The sequence below is a fragment of the Moschus berezovskii genome, chromosome 14 (genome assembly GCF_049115385.1).
Source record: "Moschus berezovskii isolate FMDL1 chromosome 14, NW_MosBer_1.0, whole genome shotgun sequence".
Lineage (NCBI taxonomy): Eukaryota > Metazoa > Chordata > Mammalia > Artiodactyla > Moschidae > Moschus > Moschus berezovskii.
The window spans coordinates 6,387,575-6,404,124 of NC_142473.1; the positions used below are offsets into that span (position 1 = coordinate 6,387,575).

The following is a 16,550-nucleotide window of genomic DNA, read 5'->3' on the forward strand; positions in this document are numbered from 1 at the left end:
TGAAAACTGACATTTTCCAGTCCTGAGGCATCTGTTGAGTTTTCAAATTTGCTGGCTTATTGAGTGCAGCACTTTAAAGCATCATCTTTTAGGATTTGAAATAACCCAACTGGAATTCGATTTCCCCCACTAGCTTTGTTTGCAGTGATGCTTCCTAAGGCCCATTAAAGATTCCACACTTAAGTAATATCATTTGATATTTGTCCTTCTCTGTCAGATTTACTTTACTTAGTTTGATAACTTTTAGGTCCATCCATGTTTCTGCAAATGTCATTATATCATTCCTTTTATGGTTCAGTAATATTCCATCACTTTGGTACCACATCTTTATCCATTTCTTGTTTAGGTTGTTTGCATGTCTTTATATGTATCACATCTTCTTTATCCATCCTTTTTTTTTTCTTAAGGTTGTTTACATGTCTTAGCTATTGTGAATAACTTTTTATATTATGATTTTTCTGGATATATGCCCAGGACTGTATGTCAAATCATATGGTAGTTCTAGTTTAAGTTTTATAAGGAATCCCCTTACTGTTCTCCATAGTGGTTCTACCGATTTACATTCCCTGAAAGTATTTTCAATAAGTAAAGTGATAAGCATGAAGGCCTAATATCTGTGCATTGTTCCTAGCCCTTTTTACATCAAATATATGTAAAATAAATTAGCCACATTGAGATTATTTCTGGGATAATTATTTGTGCATGTGTTTACAAAAGCAACGACTTCTTGTGCCTTTCCAGTGTCCCCTGTTTTCAGTATTGATGAGTCTTCCAAAATTCATAACCTACTTCCCTAATTAATTTATCCTCTTTAGTACTTACTGCATCTTACATTCTGAACATCCTAGTTACACATGTTAAGTTTCATGTTTGTCTTCATATTCAATGTGAGGACATAGAGGCAAGGGACAGTTGTCTGTTTTGTCTCAACTCTGGCAACTAGAACAGTTCTGATATGAAGGTCATCCATATATATTTTCTAAATGAATGAATAAATGAGATGTACAAAAGAAAATTGAAAGGAAAACCTGCAGATAATTAAACTTGGCTATTTTTGTAGTGTGAAATACTTACATTACAAAGAATAGCACAACGTATTGTCTGCTTATCATGTGTCAGGAAATGTCCTATGAAATTTCCTCACTTTCATTCACTTAATGCTCAAATCCATGTAGACATTCATTATTAATTAAAGTATTTTACAAATAAAGGAAATAAGGCATGAAAAAGTTCAATACGTTGCCCAAGAACAGAGAGTTAAAATGCTAAATCTGAGATTTTGAGTGCAGAGCTTGTGCTTTTATCTCTACAGTGTTTCTCAAGACAGAGGCTTGAGAAAGGAAGAGTGTTACATTTGATTCTAGTGAAAAATATTTCCTTCCTAAAAGCAGAACATGTAGGAAATTCTTTCATTATAACTTTTAGGAAGCTTCCTTCCTAAAAGCTCACAGGGACACATAGCCCCCAGGACACAATCCAAAGCCATGGAGTAGGGGGAATGCGTCACAATAGTTCAACTTCTCCAAGGACTATATAATGAATGTGCAAAATACCCATGTTCAAAACCTAATGCTCAAGCTGATTGCATTAGGAGGTGGGAATCTTTAGATGTTGAATTGATCATAAGGGCAGAACCTTCATGGCAAGACCAGTGCCCTTATGTCAGAGATCAGAGAGAGACACTTTGTCCTTTCTGCCACGTGAGGACGTGGTGAGAAGTTGGCAGTCTGCCACCCAAATAAGGAACTTCACCATGATCCAACCATGCTGGCACCCTGATCTTTTATTTCAAGCCTCCGGAAGTGGGAGAAATAAAATTTCTCTTGTTCATACAATATCCAGTCTGTGACATTTTGTTAAAGCAGCCTGAATGAATGAAGATATCAAATGATGAGTTAGTTTTGCAGATTACACTTAATTATTGTGTGAGTTTAATTGTATACATACTTCTTCATTATATTCTTATTCTATAAGCCTAATTTCCCACCTACTCTGGACTGATTCAAATTGTGGTGAAGGAAATTTCCCAGGGATACACTCCCTGATGTGATCTAAGTTGTAGTTATCTGATAATCTCTTTAGAACAAAAATAAATGCATATATATACATGTACCATGGGTATTTCACAATATGTGCACACCCTGTTGAAAAGGAAGGTGGAACAAACTTTCAGTTTCATAACACACACCAAGGCTAAGAAGGGGAAGCCATGGCCGGTGAGTTGTTTTTACTGAAAACAGTTTCTTGAAAGAATAGTTTTGGAAGGGGCTGGCTTGTACAGAATCCATGATTAAGTTATGTGAATGTGCAAAGAGGGAGTGTTTGTGCAAAGAGAGGGACGGGTGGGGGCAAAGAGAAGGAAAGGGGTGCGGAACAGCAAGGGACAGAAAGGAAGCAAACTTCACTGGCTGCTCTCTGGCTGTCATTTTGCAATCTTAACTGAATTCTGACAGACGGTGCAGAATTGGCACAGAATGGGTTCCAGAAGCTCTCCCCAAAGGAAATGGAAAATCACTGTTTCATTATTTTATTATGAATAGTTGAATCAACATGAGGCATGTTAATATAGGGTTTTCAGGTACTATCTTGGGGGTAGTAAATCTCAGTCTTCGGGCCATTCTGTCAGCACATGGGTGATACTGAGGGAAGAATGAGGTGTGAGTGTCCTCAGGATTACCACACTGTGTGCCTTCTGGCACATTTTATTGATTAAATCTAAAAGAGGCTATTCTGAGTTGCTGAGATGAAGGAAAATGAGGCTGTTTTTATGACTTGAGGCATTCTTTTGTTTCCTACAGACAAGGTTCTCAAAGAGAAGAGGAAGCTGTTTGTTCATTCAGTGAGCAAGGGTACAATAAATGGCTTGCTGGATGAGCTATTAGAAAAAAGAGTGCTGAACCAGGAGGAGATGGAAAAAATAAGAGATGAAAATGCTACAGCTATGGATAAAGCCCGAGTTTTTATAGACATTGTTATTTGTAAAGGACCTCGGGCATGCCAAATCTGCATCAGCCATATTTGTGAAGAAGACTCCCACCTGGCAGGAATAATGGGACTCACCTCAGGTAAGGGTCCGTGACTCAGACTGAAGTTCATGTGTAAGTCCTGTAAGGCCTAATATCTGACTTCTTTATTGGTCATATTAGCTTGCAGACCACTTTCTTACCTCTGGCTTCAGTTATTTCGGTGATCATACTGCATGCCCTGTTCTTTTCTTTTTTGTTCCTGTTTTTTGGCCTTAGTGTCGCTCATTTGATTAAAGCTTATTTCCTATCCTGAGTATGTTGTAGCTCATTTGTTGAAGTTCATGAGAACAATCTTGATAAGTTTCATACTGCATTCTCCAGTCATCCTTGCAAGGTACTTTATTGATTTATCTAGTAAGTTGCTGCTGCTGCTAAGTCGTGTCAGTAGTGTCCGACTCTGTGTGACTCCATAGACAGCACCCCAACAGGCGCCTCTCTCCCAGGGATTCTCCAGGCAAGAATATTGGAGTGGGTTGCCATTTCCTTCTCCAGTGCATGAAAGTGAAAAGTGAAAGAGAAGTCGCTCAGTCGTGTCCAACTCTTAGCGACCCCTTGGACTGTAGCCTACCAGGCCCCTCCATCCATGAGATTCTCCAGGCAAGAGTACTGGAGTGGGGTGCCATTGACTTCTCCGATCTAGTAAGTTAGTTATAGTCTAAAAGCACCTAGAAACCTAGGTTTAAACTCTGTAATCAAATACTTTGCATAACATCTTTGCAAAATTTTGCTCCCCAGGAGGAATAAAATATATTTCAGGGAGAATGGAACACTCAGAGAATAAATTAATTGCTTACAGAAAAGTAGAGATTTTAAGTGGACTCTTGCTTTCCCCCTGGCATTTTCTTTCGAGTAGGATTGTGCACTCTACTGTGCACCATTCTGGGAGGCCCATTGCCTCTCTTTCTGTCTCCTGCAGGCTCAGCCATCTGAGCTGTCCCTTCTATGGTTCCCTAACTTCTCCACACAAAAAATGACTGCAGCTCTGATGGGCTTCCAATTACTATCTTCTTTTGTGCTTCTCAGAGTCCCTCTAGAAGGGAAAATCTACCCACTGTACAGTCCGTGGAGTTGCAAGGAGTCAGGCATGACTGACTGACTTTAAATTTTGTGCTTCTAAAATCATTCACCCAGGGCAGATTCATGTCAATGTATAGCAAAACCAATACAATTATGTAAAGTAATTAGCCTCCAATTAAAATAAATCAATTTTAAAAAAGAAATTATTTCTAATAAATTGACGACAAAAAAAGTTTTTAAAAATAAAATCATTCAAGGAAAGTAGATGTTATTTGAAAACAAGAAATCATTTGTCCCTCAGGAACTGAGAGGAGCTTGTGACCCTCTCAGTGACAGCAAAAGTTTTCTTTGTTGAATTTTTTTGATACATTTTTTTAGATTAACTCCCACCAACAATAATTAAAGAATCAATAAAAATAAGGGTTTAGAATATCTATATAATAGTCAAATTTTCTTCTTCCTTATCATACTTCTTTCAACTTGCTGTCCTTGAACCCTAGAAGCACTTGTGCAACTCACTGTGAAAACTTTAATTTCTGGAGTCTGTTTCTCCAGTTGTTGGATGATACCTCCTCAGTCTAGGTTGTAATAGCTTTGCTTCCTCCTCATCCATTTGTCAGTTGCTTCAGGACCCAAGTGTATGATAATTGGATATAATATTTAAATTTGCTCTAAGAGGACACACCTAAAAACATTTCTTGACATATAAACTACTGCAATAACAAGCCCTCATCCAGAAAATGTTCTTGAGTTTACTGATGGTTAATTTAGTCCAGCAGTCTAGATGGGAAGGATGGGACACATTGTAGCCTATGTCTTGGACTTGAAGTATTGTAGGATGTCCTAAGGCTCTCCTCCATTCACAGCAGAGACATGGCCCATAATTTGTCTATGGAAATCTTGTCTTCAACAGGTACTATGACTTGGAATAGTATTGGTTCATGCTGATTCTTAAGTTTCTAGAATATGTTTCTCAGGTGGGTGTTGCTACATTGAGATATTTATAAAACCTTAAATAAAGTTAATTTCAATTCTTGTGCTTGAAATTGACAATAATAATGTCTAGAGACCTCAGACAACATATTAATAGATTTGATTGAGTAAGACAAGTGTAGATTACAGGTTGTGGTCAGGGCTCCGGTCATATGCATAATTGTATAAAACCCTTTTGGGGCTAGATAGTAGCTTAGTGATTAAGAGGCCAGTATTGATAGTCAAGACATTTTTGTATTCAAACCCTGGCTCTACCACCTTCTTGTTAGGAAATTCACTTAACACTGATTGGGGATAGGAATCAATTTCATTCTGATTTTGTTGTGTTAAATCTTGGCATGGCTAATGTCCAAGCACAGATGTCTTTTAACGTTAGTTTTCTCCAAAGTCCAGGTCAACTCTGAATTAGACAACTTCACTTTGAATACACATTTGTTAGGCAATACCTCAGGAGCCACCTTAAAATATATGTGATTCTATAGCTGATGCTGTTTCAATTTTATTTTCTTCATAGAAAGTATAAATCAAAGCAGTCACTTCTAGACACTTTTGTTCTACCACCACTTAAGTTAACAAGTCCAGTCATTTATGTGTAGAAGCTTTTGTTTCCAAGTGATGAGTATGGCTCCAGATGAGTCACATCTTGCACAGGATTAAAACCTGTGGAAGGTATCTTTAGTAAGGAGTGTCCAACACACCAGGGTAAGAATCTTTAGAGATTGTGACTATTTTAATGTCCTTTGTCCTTCCTCAGGTTCACAGTCTGGAAATTATCTTAGACAAGAATCCCAAGCAGTGGTCCCTCCTTTTCCAGGTAACGGTATTCTCAAGGCAATAGCATTCTTTGAATGCCACCTTCCTTGACATTAACTACAGATTAATGGGATGAATCAGGGTGAGAGGACCATGGGCTTATTTACAGATTTATTCTATACATTTTTCTTTTCTTAATCCATTCTGCTTTAGCAGGAGCTGTTCCTACAGCTTCACTGTCATGTTTATACTAACAGCTCTGAATCTGTATCTCAAATCCTGAGTAACCACTTTGCTATTCAAGCATCCATAGAACATGTGCATTCATCTCTTGCAGACACTTTCAATCATGTGAACTGAAATAGCTTGCCATGCATCCCCCACCTTGGCTCTCCTCCACTTTCCTCTGTCTTGATTAATGGTACCACTGGCACCCAGTTATTCAAACCAGAAACCTGAAATTATCTTAGACCATTTCTTCTCCCTCACTTACAATATTTCAGCGGCACCCAGATTTTGTTTTCCTCTCACAAATTCAGATTGGTTTCTGCATTTCTACTTCTACTGTTAGATTTCAGAGCCCCTATTCCAAGAGTGTTCCATAATTCTCCAGTCATAACTTTCACTGTATTTTTCTTATATTTTTTAAAATAAATGCATTCTTTTCCCTCATAGCACTTTAAGCTTTATGAGGAAATTGAACATACATGTTTGCTTATAGATTGCCTCTATAATTTCACTTGTAAACCTGTAATATATATGGAACAAATATTTGTTAAGACTATTTCACTGAATAATTTGGGCAAAATTACTACTATTTATTACACCATTAGAAAATATTTTCATGTGCCAATTGTGCTACAGACCCCGTTCTATGGACTATTTAGAAAGTAATGAATAAAACAAGAAAGATTTCTTCTTTTCTTAAAACTACTTGAATATATGAATAGTGAATGGATAGGCATTTAAGAAACTCCACCATCAAAATAAAACAAGCCAAAAATGTGGGGATGGAAATGACACTACACACATCTGCGTCAGTTGACATGATATGGAATATTGTAACAGAGACAAATATTTATAATAGCTAGATATGATAGAAACTTTTGTTCCAATTCAAAGAATTTCTAAAATGGGCATTTTTTTCTTCAGATTCAGCTTTCCTTCAGATATCTAGGTCTCTTTCACGCTATGACTCTGATATCTGCAGCATACAACTCCAATATGATTGTGGTAATAAAAATCAAATTAATGGCATTGGAAGGAATATGTAGGATCATTTGCAAGACATTTTGTTAGGGTTGGTCTGGATGAATAACTCAGTATATCAGCTTTCATTCCCATTGTCTAGAACTTAGTTATATGGCCATACCTAATCACTGGACTTGTTAGCAATATAGATTAGCTGTGTGTTCAGGAAAAAGAATGAATTGTCTTGTTGAAGATTTAGCCAGTCTCAGCCACAAAATTTAAACACAGAACTTTTCATTCATCATAGCACTGAAGGAAGCACAAGGAATACCTTGGTCCTAGATGACAAGAACTTTCTTGTCATCTGGGACACTCATTATATAACCAAATGCCATAAGAAAAATTAGCTCTAATATAGTCCAAATATTTATCTAATTTTTCTATTGTTCTTCAGACTTCTTTTCTAAGAAATGCAATAGTTTTTCCACATGATAATGATTTCTAGTTTTTTCCCAACTATATCCATTCTAATTATCTCTTACTTTCTCCACAGTCAACACACTTCGCGTTACATTGGTTTACCTAACTGAATATACTACAGTTTCTACAAGTTCTTCGTCAAAATTCAATATAATTTTCTTGTTTGAACAGTTTAGTTTCTAAAATATCCCCCAACATCAATAAAACTTATTTCTATTTTGAAACAAAGATTATATTAATTTCTGTAGAAAATGTGTGACATTATTGGATGATGTTGAATTTGTGATCAAATAACCTCCCAAGTCTTTTCTCACATAAGCCACTGTGAAAATTCTTCCTTATATATTTGTGCAATCAATATTTAGTGCTATGGATTCCTCTAGGTATACACCTTGATTTATTACTCTATTTCATATTCATTTTTGTCCATGTATTCAATATCTTCTTTTTCTCCTTATATGTACACACAATAAAGAGGTCCTAAGAATAGGACAAAGGCTCTTCCTTCCTACCGTCCTTCCTTGCAGTCTCTAATGCCTAATCTCACAACTGTTAAACAAATAAATAGATATATAAACATGAATTTTTAAATCATTGAAATATATTCATTAAGGCTAACTTCAATTATCTAAGATTTCAATTATTTCAAATATATTTATAGCTTAATTATCTTATCTAACATACTGCTTTCTGTGAGTTTTATCATGCATGGCCTTGAAAAACTCCCTTTTGCTTTTCAATGAAAAGCATTTGTAAAATTCTAATGCTTAATGATGAAGGGATGTGGTGCCTGTGTCACACCCAGGAAATCTCTGACTTAGAATATATTCCTTTAGCAGAGTTGCTTTCAATGGTGTAAGGAGTAGCCCGGGATCATTTTCTTAAGGATTATTTATTTATTTTAATTTTTTATTGGAGGCTAATTATTTTACCATATTATATTGGTTGGTTTTGCCACACATTGACATGAACCTGCCCCAGGTGTACACGAGTTCTCCTTCCTGAACCCCCCTCCCACCTCCCTCCTCCCCCTATCCTCCCTCTGGGTCATCCCCATGCACCAGCTCCGAGCATCCTGTATCATGCATCAAACCTGGTCTGGTGATTTGTTTCACATATGATAATATACATGTTTCAATGCCATTCTCCCAAATCATGCCACCCTCGCCCTCTCCCACAGAGTCCAAAAGACTGTTCTACATACCCGTGTCTCTTTTGCTGTCTCGTATACAGGGTTATCATTGCCATCTTTCAGAATAGGAGAAAATAATAGTAAATGAAACAACTGACAAAGAATTAATCTTCAAAATATACAAACAGCTCTTTCAGCTCAATTCCAGAAAAATAAACAACCCAATCAAAAAATGGGCCAGAGAACTAAACAGACATTTCTCCAAAGAAGACATACAGATGGCTAACAAACACATGAAAAAATGCTCAACATCCCTCGTAATCAGAGAAATGCAAATCAAAACCACAATGAGATACCATTTCACACCAGTCAGAATGGCTGCTATCCAAAAGTCTTCTTAAGGATTAACTCCCTCCTCCATGGCTTCATGCACAGGTGGTTCTGGGAGGTGCACCAAATGGGATACTCAGGAATGTCATTATTCATGATGTTTCTTGTCTCTTGCAGCTCCTCAGGCAGTGCAGGATAACCCAGTTAATCTTGCATCTTCAGGACCAGGAGGGAACCTCAAGCTTTGCCCTCCAGAAACAGCCCAAAGAATATGGAAAGAAAAATCAGGAGAGGTGCTATGCTTAGAACATAAGGATCTGGGTCAAAGACACACTGGAGAAAATTCTAAACTGCAGTGGTTCTTTCTTAGAACTAATTTCCTTGAGAGGTCCTGGAAAACCATCCTGCCTCTTCCCTTACAAAAATGACTCCTATTTCTCCTGTTTATGTAGAGATTTTCAAGTTTAGTCCAATCCCCTGAGAAAATAGTTGTAATATTAAAAACAAAACAGTTAAAATAATAAAAACAGCTACTTAATATGAGTCAGGGACTGTTCTGAGGATATTGCCTATAATAACATCTTGAACCCTCAAAACAGTCCACTTTAGAGATCAGAAAACTGAGGCAACAGTTGTAAAATAATGTGTAAGACAAGGAATCAGCTTTAAAATTGAGTCATTATGGCTCTAATTCTGCTCATTTCCCTCAGTCCTAACTCTCAAAAGTAATTAAAATAAAGTGCTCAGCTACCATCTGGGCATTCACAGATTTCATTCCACTCCTATGGTAGGACTCATTCTCCTTTCTTTATTTTTACCTATGGTTCAAGAGATTAGGTTTCTGTAGAGAACTAAGGGGAGAGAAGCTGTCTAAAATCCTCAAGATGAATATTTAATTAGTGAGAACAAGACTATTTGTTCAACCTGAGTTTCTTATAGATTTACCCAATAATGGAAAGGTCGAACCGCACACGTCTTGCCCTCATTATCTGCAACACAGAGTTTGAAAATCTTCCCAAAAGAGATGGAGCTGATGTTGATACCAGAAACATGAAGATGCTACTAGAAGGTCTGGGATACAATGTGGATGTGAAAGAAAATCTAACTGCTTTGGTAAATTTTGTCATAATGTAAAGACGATGGTCATGGCCTTTACTCCTAAAGAATGTTAGAAAGATTGTTTATAGCACCAGAAACTTAATCTCTTGATAGTCTAAAATTCAATTTTTTTCTTGTAGGGTATTTCATGCTTCTATCCTAGAATCTTTTAGCAAGAGTCTGGTGAAACCTTTACCTGGAAAAAGTTCTATTAATTCAATTATATATCTGTGGCCACAAAAATAAATAAATAGTGTCTAGTACTCTGTACTAAAAATCCCTTAAATACACCCCATAACTCTTTTTTCACCTTTCCATGAATTGAAAGTTAAATTTTCCTTTTGTATTCCATAGATTTTCATATCATTCAGGAGTGCCTCTTTATTGGATTCCAAGTTGCCATGATAACCAATCACATAGTTCAACACCAGTGGTATTAATATGTCTCTTCCAGGAAATGACTTTAGAACTGAAGGCATTTGCTGCTCGCTCAGAGCACCAGACCTCTGATAGTACTTTTCTGGTACTCATGTCTCATGGAATTCGGGCTGGCATTTGTGGAAAGAAATACTCTGAAGAAGTCCCAGACTTATTAAAAATTGATGACATCTTTCAAATTTTTAACACCTGGAACTGCCCAACTTTGAAGGACAAACCCAAGGTGATCATTATCCAGGCCTGCCATGGTGGTGAGTGCTGATGTCTGTCAGAACACAGGACCCTGAAGTATTGATCTCATTATCTGTTTGTGTCCAATATTTTTCCATTCCTTTGAGTCTACTCTTTGATGTCAAAGAAAAGCTATAATTCTGTTCGGTGAAAGTAGATATTCCTTGACATTACAAACAGGATTATAGCTTCTGTGAATTATATGACTGGTTGGTATATTTTTATTCCTTTTTCAACTGAAATATCACTTTTAATCTTAAGACTTTGATGTTAGAATTGATTTGTGGGTTAGGAGAGACATGAGTTGTTAAGATATTTTTTGAGATGTATATGTGCATTTGCATCTGAATTAAAGTTATGAACAAATCAGTAAATGATTGAACAGATGTTTAGTGGAGAAACTTTTCTTGGCTATTGGCAGTAACAAGTAACCAAATCTTGTCTTTTCAGAGAAGCTAGGGGTGGTATGGGTAAATGATTCAGTAGAAGCTTCTGGAAATTGTTCCTTAGTGGCCCCAGAAGATTTTGAGGCTGATGCCATTAAGAAAGCTCACATAGAGAAGGATTTTATTGCTTTCTGCTCTTCGACACCAGGTAATGAGTATTTGTGTAAGACACCTTTATGAGCATTACCAATGCAGAAACTCACACCTATATATTAGAGTATGGATATCTGTGTTAAGGTTTTCATGAGACTTTTGAAGACTAATTCAAGTCTTCCTCTCAGTTTCACCTTCAATTCTCCTTATCCATGGAGACCAAATAAATATACATCTATTTTAGTAAGCTCCCATGGTGCAAAATGACTTTTGTACTGTAAGGAACAAATAAGTCCACATGTTCATATCACTTAACATTTCAATTTGCCTAGTGGTGGGTATAGTTACTGCCTTGGTCCTAGGTCTCACTCTGCTTATCACCATGATTCTGGCTGTCGTCTTTAGAAGGAGAAACTCTAAACGGGATTACACTGGCTGCAATACATCAGAGAATGTGTCACCAGTTAAGCAGGTTTCACGGAAGTCTCCCTCCGACACAGAGGGTCTAGTAAAGAGCCTGCCTTCTGGATCTCACCAGGGCCCAGTCATATATGCGAAGCTAGACCACTCTGGCAGACACCACATCTACCGGATTAACAAGTCAGAGTCTGTGGTGTATGCAGACATTCGGAAAAATTAAGAAGACCGCGATTATATCCTCAGCATTAAACAAATCCAAACTGGACTCTTGTGCAGAAAATGTAGCCCATACGTATGTGTGGCCTTGGAAACCGGAACATGGAGAAGCACATGTTTAGTCATAGAGGGAGAAAAAGAGGTGTATAAAGGATGTGTATAAATGTTCTATTTAATCTTCCTGATGCAAGGAGCCAGTGTTGCATGATGAAGAGACGGTGTGATTCTATGTATATATAAATTGTCCTGCTGTTTTTGTACTTCCCTTCAGGGTCATTTACAGTTGAGAAAATTCAGACACATTCCTATCACCGTCATTTAGATGTGGTTTGCCTTAATGGGGAAAGTACTGAGCGACTTCACTTTCACTTTTCACTTTCATGCATTGGAGAAGGAAATGGCAACCCACTCCAGTGTTCTTGCCTGGAGAATCCCAGGGATCGGGGAGCCTGGTGGGCTGCCGTCTATGGGGTTGCACAGAGTCCGACACGACTGAAGCGACTTAGCAGCAGCAGCAGCAGACATATATTTATAGAAGAGTATTTATAAAAGGGGAGAGGCAGAAAAGAAAACAAAGTATATTGAGTCCCTATGGTAAAGGTATTTCAACCAGAAGTGTGAAGATTATGAAAGAGAAAAAACCTGAATGATTCTAAATCTAGATTTTGGTTTATGAGTACTGCCAATTATATTCAGACTCTGTCACTTAGTACTTTGTAAATTAGTTCCAGTTATTTAGCTTTTCTGGGCTTTCTTTGAATTCCTCACTAATATATGTGAATACAAATTTCATTTCATAAGGCTTAAAACATTTTAATAATAAATAATGAAATGTTAAGTAAGCATGACATAAAGCACACTTTAAATGATTGCCACTATTAATGATGTTTCTATCTTGTAGCTTAATTCAAGCTTTTACTTTGAGTTACTTTTCATATCCAGGTTTAAATAAAAGACATCCACTATAGTTTGGAATTTCTTGGACATTAACATTCACTTGATTACTTCCAACCTTAAGGATTTGCCCCTGATCAAATACTTTAACTTACAGATTTTTTTCTATAATGAGGTACCATCTCTCAGGAGACAGCATGCTTTTGCATTGTGTTGACCATATCTTGATATAGAAGTCAATTTTTTTCAAAAATGAAAAAAACGACACTACAGAAAGCCTCCATACATTTACAATTTGAGTGTATTTAACAGGCTTTAATACTACACGTAGTTATTTTAAAAAAAAATTGATCCCAGTCTTCCACAGAGATTTACCTCTAGGTATTATAATCATTGGGCTCCGTGGCTTCTTGATATCTATCTTGTTGATTTTTGTCTCATTTTCTTTCACTTTCCTCATGCTCCCTTCCAGATGATTCATAGAAACTCCAGTTCAGTTGCCTTGAGTTTGTATGAGTAAATCTAGCTTTATATCCTCTGGTATTAATTCCAATTACATTGTACTACTCTTATGAAGAAAAGTGACCGGTCTCTAACTAATTTCACGAAGAACTTGAAGAGATATTGACCTGTAACTCTCTCCCACCTACTTCCTTTAATTGAAACCATCTTCATTAAGACAGCTGTAGTTTTAGATAGGATTTTAATGTATTACTATTATGCATTTTATTACCATTTCTATTGACTAAAATGTTTTGATACTTTTCCTATATATTCCTTGCATAATTTAAAAATGGCTTAATAACTTCTAAGTCCTACTATTTTGTATAACTATTCTTTTTTAATATGTCTTTTCCTTGAAAGTGTTTTGTCTTATGATCTTTCCCTCTTAAATCTTTTCTACGTATGGACTTCTTTTCTGTTGGTACCATTTTCATATTTAATTAGTAATTTCTTTGTCTAAATGCTTTATGACCAATATTATTTGATGTTAATTAAATCACAAGATAGATCAATTTAAAGAAATATTATTAATATGATTTCCTTGTACAAACTGGGTACTACATTTATATATTCTTCCAGATCCTTGTAATGCATGTTACATCTAATATGCAAATATATTTTGGGGACAGAAATTATTACCCTATCTATTACAGTCAAGGCCTGCATTTCAGAGTGTATAATTAACTTAAGTCAAGTCTGTCAGTGGCACTCTTGGGATCCACACTCAGATATTTGTTCCTCAAGGCCCAGTTACTCCCCTCCATTCCCATCCTGCCCTTCTCTCCTTCTCTACTATATTTGAGGTTCAAAGAACCTCAAAGATTATGCTGCATAACATCTGTAGCATATGCAACATTCTTCATATGGCTTTAAAAACTGTCAAGTATCAGTGAAAATATACAAACTGAATGCTAAATAGAGTCACTTAAAAATGGCATACAGTCTGTAAGAAATAGCATAAACTCAACAGTCTGTTTTAGCTGGAGCAGAAATCCTAGGACTCCATTTCTGTAGCCAAGTGAGAGACCTGCATGAAATTTGAAATGTGCTTTTTTCATAGATAATGTTTCCTGGAGACATCCCATATTGGGCTCTCTTTTTATTATTAAACTCATCAAAAATTTTCAAGAATATGCCTGGTCTTGTGACCTGGAGGAAATTTTCCGAAAGGTAGGTGCTAGATACTTCTGAAATGTTACCTCCTTATCTGTTGTAACTGGCAACCTGAGGAGCAGCTTTGGACATGTTTTTGTTTAAAAATGTCCTTCTTTTCAAATGAGTTTTGAGGTTTTCTTTGGTCAGTCAGCCAACCCGGAAGCCAGTTCCAAGCTATTATGATCTAGAAAACAACCCCTAGAAAAGAATAATTTATTTTAACATCCTCTTTCCTGAATAGACAAATGAGTGGACTCTAATTTACTTGTGCACAAAACTATTAGATCTAGTAGATTTTAAAAGCATGGTCAGTCCATCCTTAGACATGTATATCACTGATTTGTACAGAGGCAAAACCTTTTTGTTTTAATTGTTTATTTCACTACTATTTTTCCAACATAAGTGAAAATCCTTTAACTCAGGGGAAAAAAAAGAAAATCTATAGAACTTATTTTCCTTTTAGGTTCGATTTTCATTTGACCTGCCAGATGGTAAGATACAGATGCCCACAGCTGAAAGAGTGACTTTGACAAGACGTTTCTACCTCTTTCCAGGATATTAATGTAAGTAAGTTGTAAGGACAGATGTATGTGTGGTAGGGGTGGGGCAAAATTGGGCGACGGGTGCTGAACTACCCTCCTAGTGAAGATCTCAAGGTCTAATATAATAAACAGGGGATAACGAAAGGATAAGGAAAGCCTTTCTGCTGGTTAGTACAGGGCACACTGCACTTCCCTCAAGGTTCTGCAAAGGTAGATGGCCATTTCTCAAGGTTAGCTGATATAGATTGAGATTTGTCTAGAAGATGATGAAAGCTCAGTTTTAGACATTCCTCCCCTTTGCCTCAGCAGGGCAATATTGAGACATAACACAGGCTCTTCATTCTTATGAGTGTGTGTAACCACTTGGTGGAATCATTTTTATAACTTGCATTTCTTTTAGCAGAATTATTCTTTAATGCTTGTTTTATTTTCTCTTCCTTTTCCATAGGAAGCCAGGAGTTCTGTCATTCTATAACTGTTTCAGAATCCTGTTGGCAGAAAACAGACATTTCTTTAAACATGTCAATAAATTTGAAATAGAAATGAAAGGTTATCAGTTTCTTTTTCACCACTCTGAGAAGGTAGGGAGGTGGAATTTGGAGCAAGTAAAGAGTCGGACACGACTGAGCGACTGAACTGAACTGAATGAATTTGAAGTCTTCAGATCTCATAAGAATTGAACTTGCTACTCATACCATTCTTTCTAGAAAACATTTGCTAGATTTTCTGCTTTAGGGATACAGATATAAATTACAGTAGGTACTTGACCTCAACAAATTTTGAGCTCAACAGGAGATATTCAGAGAATATAATGTGATAAGTAACTTATCCAAAATCTCAGAGTCTATCACTGAAAGTCATGACTACTGTTTACACAATTTTAGCCCTTCCTTAAGGCATTTCAGTAACACAAAATAATTGTTATCTAGGTATCTAGTAGTTTACAGTCTCATTGAGAAGACAAGACAGTCAACAAACATGAACCAATCAGCATATAGTGCATGACACCCTATAAATAAATCCTAGGGTGAGATGTATGGAAAATAATATCCCTATGAGTTTGGGGTAAGATTTTTCACTTAGCAAGGTTATACCCAGAAAGGACTGGAAATACTACTCTTTCATTTGCAAATATGAGCCTTTTCTAATCCTAACCCATTAAAATTGAAGATGAATTTCTGACCGTTTTGTTGTTTTATTTGGACTTGTCAAATATACATTTACTGGGACTTTTTTTCCAATTTTTTATTAGAATATATATATGTATATATACACATACATATATGTATGTGTATATATATATATGTATATATACATATATATATGGAGCATAGTTGACTTATGATGTTCTGTCAGTTTCAGGTTTACAGCAAAATTAATCAGTTATACACATAATATATCTGCTCTTTTTAGATTATTTTCCAACATACGTTATTACAGAATATTGAATACAGTTCCCTGTGCTATAAGAAGGTTTTTATTAACTATCTATTTTATGAATAATTATGTATATGTTAATCTCAATCTCCTAATTTATCCTTCCCCCTGCTTGCTTTTGGTAACCATAACTTTATTTTCTACATCTGTGACT

At 36.3% G+C, this 16,550-nt stretch overlaps 1 protein-coding gene across 3 annotated transcripts; it reads left to right on the plus strand.

Moving 5' to 3' along the window:
- The first annotated feature begins 2,183 nt into the window (after window positions 1-2,183).
- On the plus strand, window positions 2,184-15,507 carry LOC129554236 (caspase-1-like). Of its 3 annotated transcripts, none has more exons than XM_055422849.2 (10): window positions 2,184-2,216; window positions 2,799-3,065; window positions 5,791-5,850; window positions 9,100-9,215; window positions 9,862-10,035; window positions 10,475-10,709; window positions 11,140-11,283; window positions 14,323-14,432; window positions 14,881-14,980; window positions 15,408-15,507. In XM_055422849.2, exons 1-9 carry the CDS (start codon window positions 2,210-2,212, stop codon window positions 14,977-14,979), a joined length of 1,212 nt encoding a protein of 403 aa, XP_055278824.2. In that variant the 5' UTR covers window positions 2,184-2,209; the 3' UTR covers window position 14,980; window positions 15,408-15,507. The 3 variants fall into 3 exon arrangements, with proteins under 3 accessions (XP_055278824.2, XP_088699001.1, XP_088699000.1); XM_088842874.1 differs by lacking the exon at window positions 2,184-2,216 and adding an exon at window positions 2,414-2,578; XM_088842875.1 differs by lacking the exons at window positions 2,184-2,216; window positions 11,140-11,283 and adding an exon at window positions 2,408-2,578.
- The last annotated feature ends 1,043 nt before the right edge of the window (window positions 15,508-16,550 follow it).

Coding starts and splice junctions, on each gene's coding strand:
- LOC129554236 (XM_088842874.1), top strand. CDS start 2,551: ATGAGGCATGTTAATATAGGGTTTTCAG. Junction 11,284..14,322: donor TTTCTGCTCTTCGACACCAG/GTAATGAGTATT, acceptor CTTTTTTCATAG/ATAATGTTTCCTGGAGACAT. Junction 14,433..14,880: donor TGGAGGAAATTTTCCGAAAG/GTAGGTGCTAGA, acceptor TTTTCCTTTTAG/GTTCGATTTTCATTTGACCT.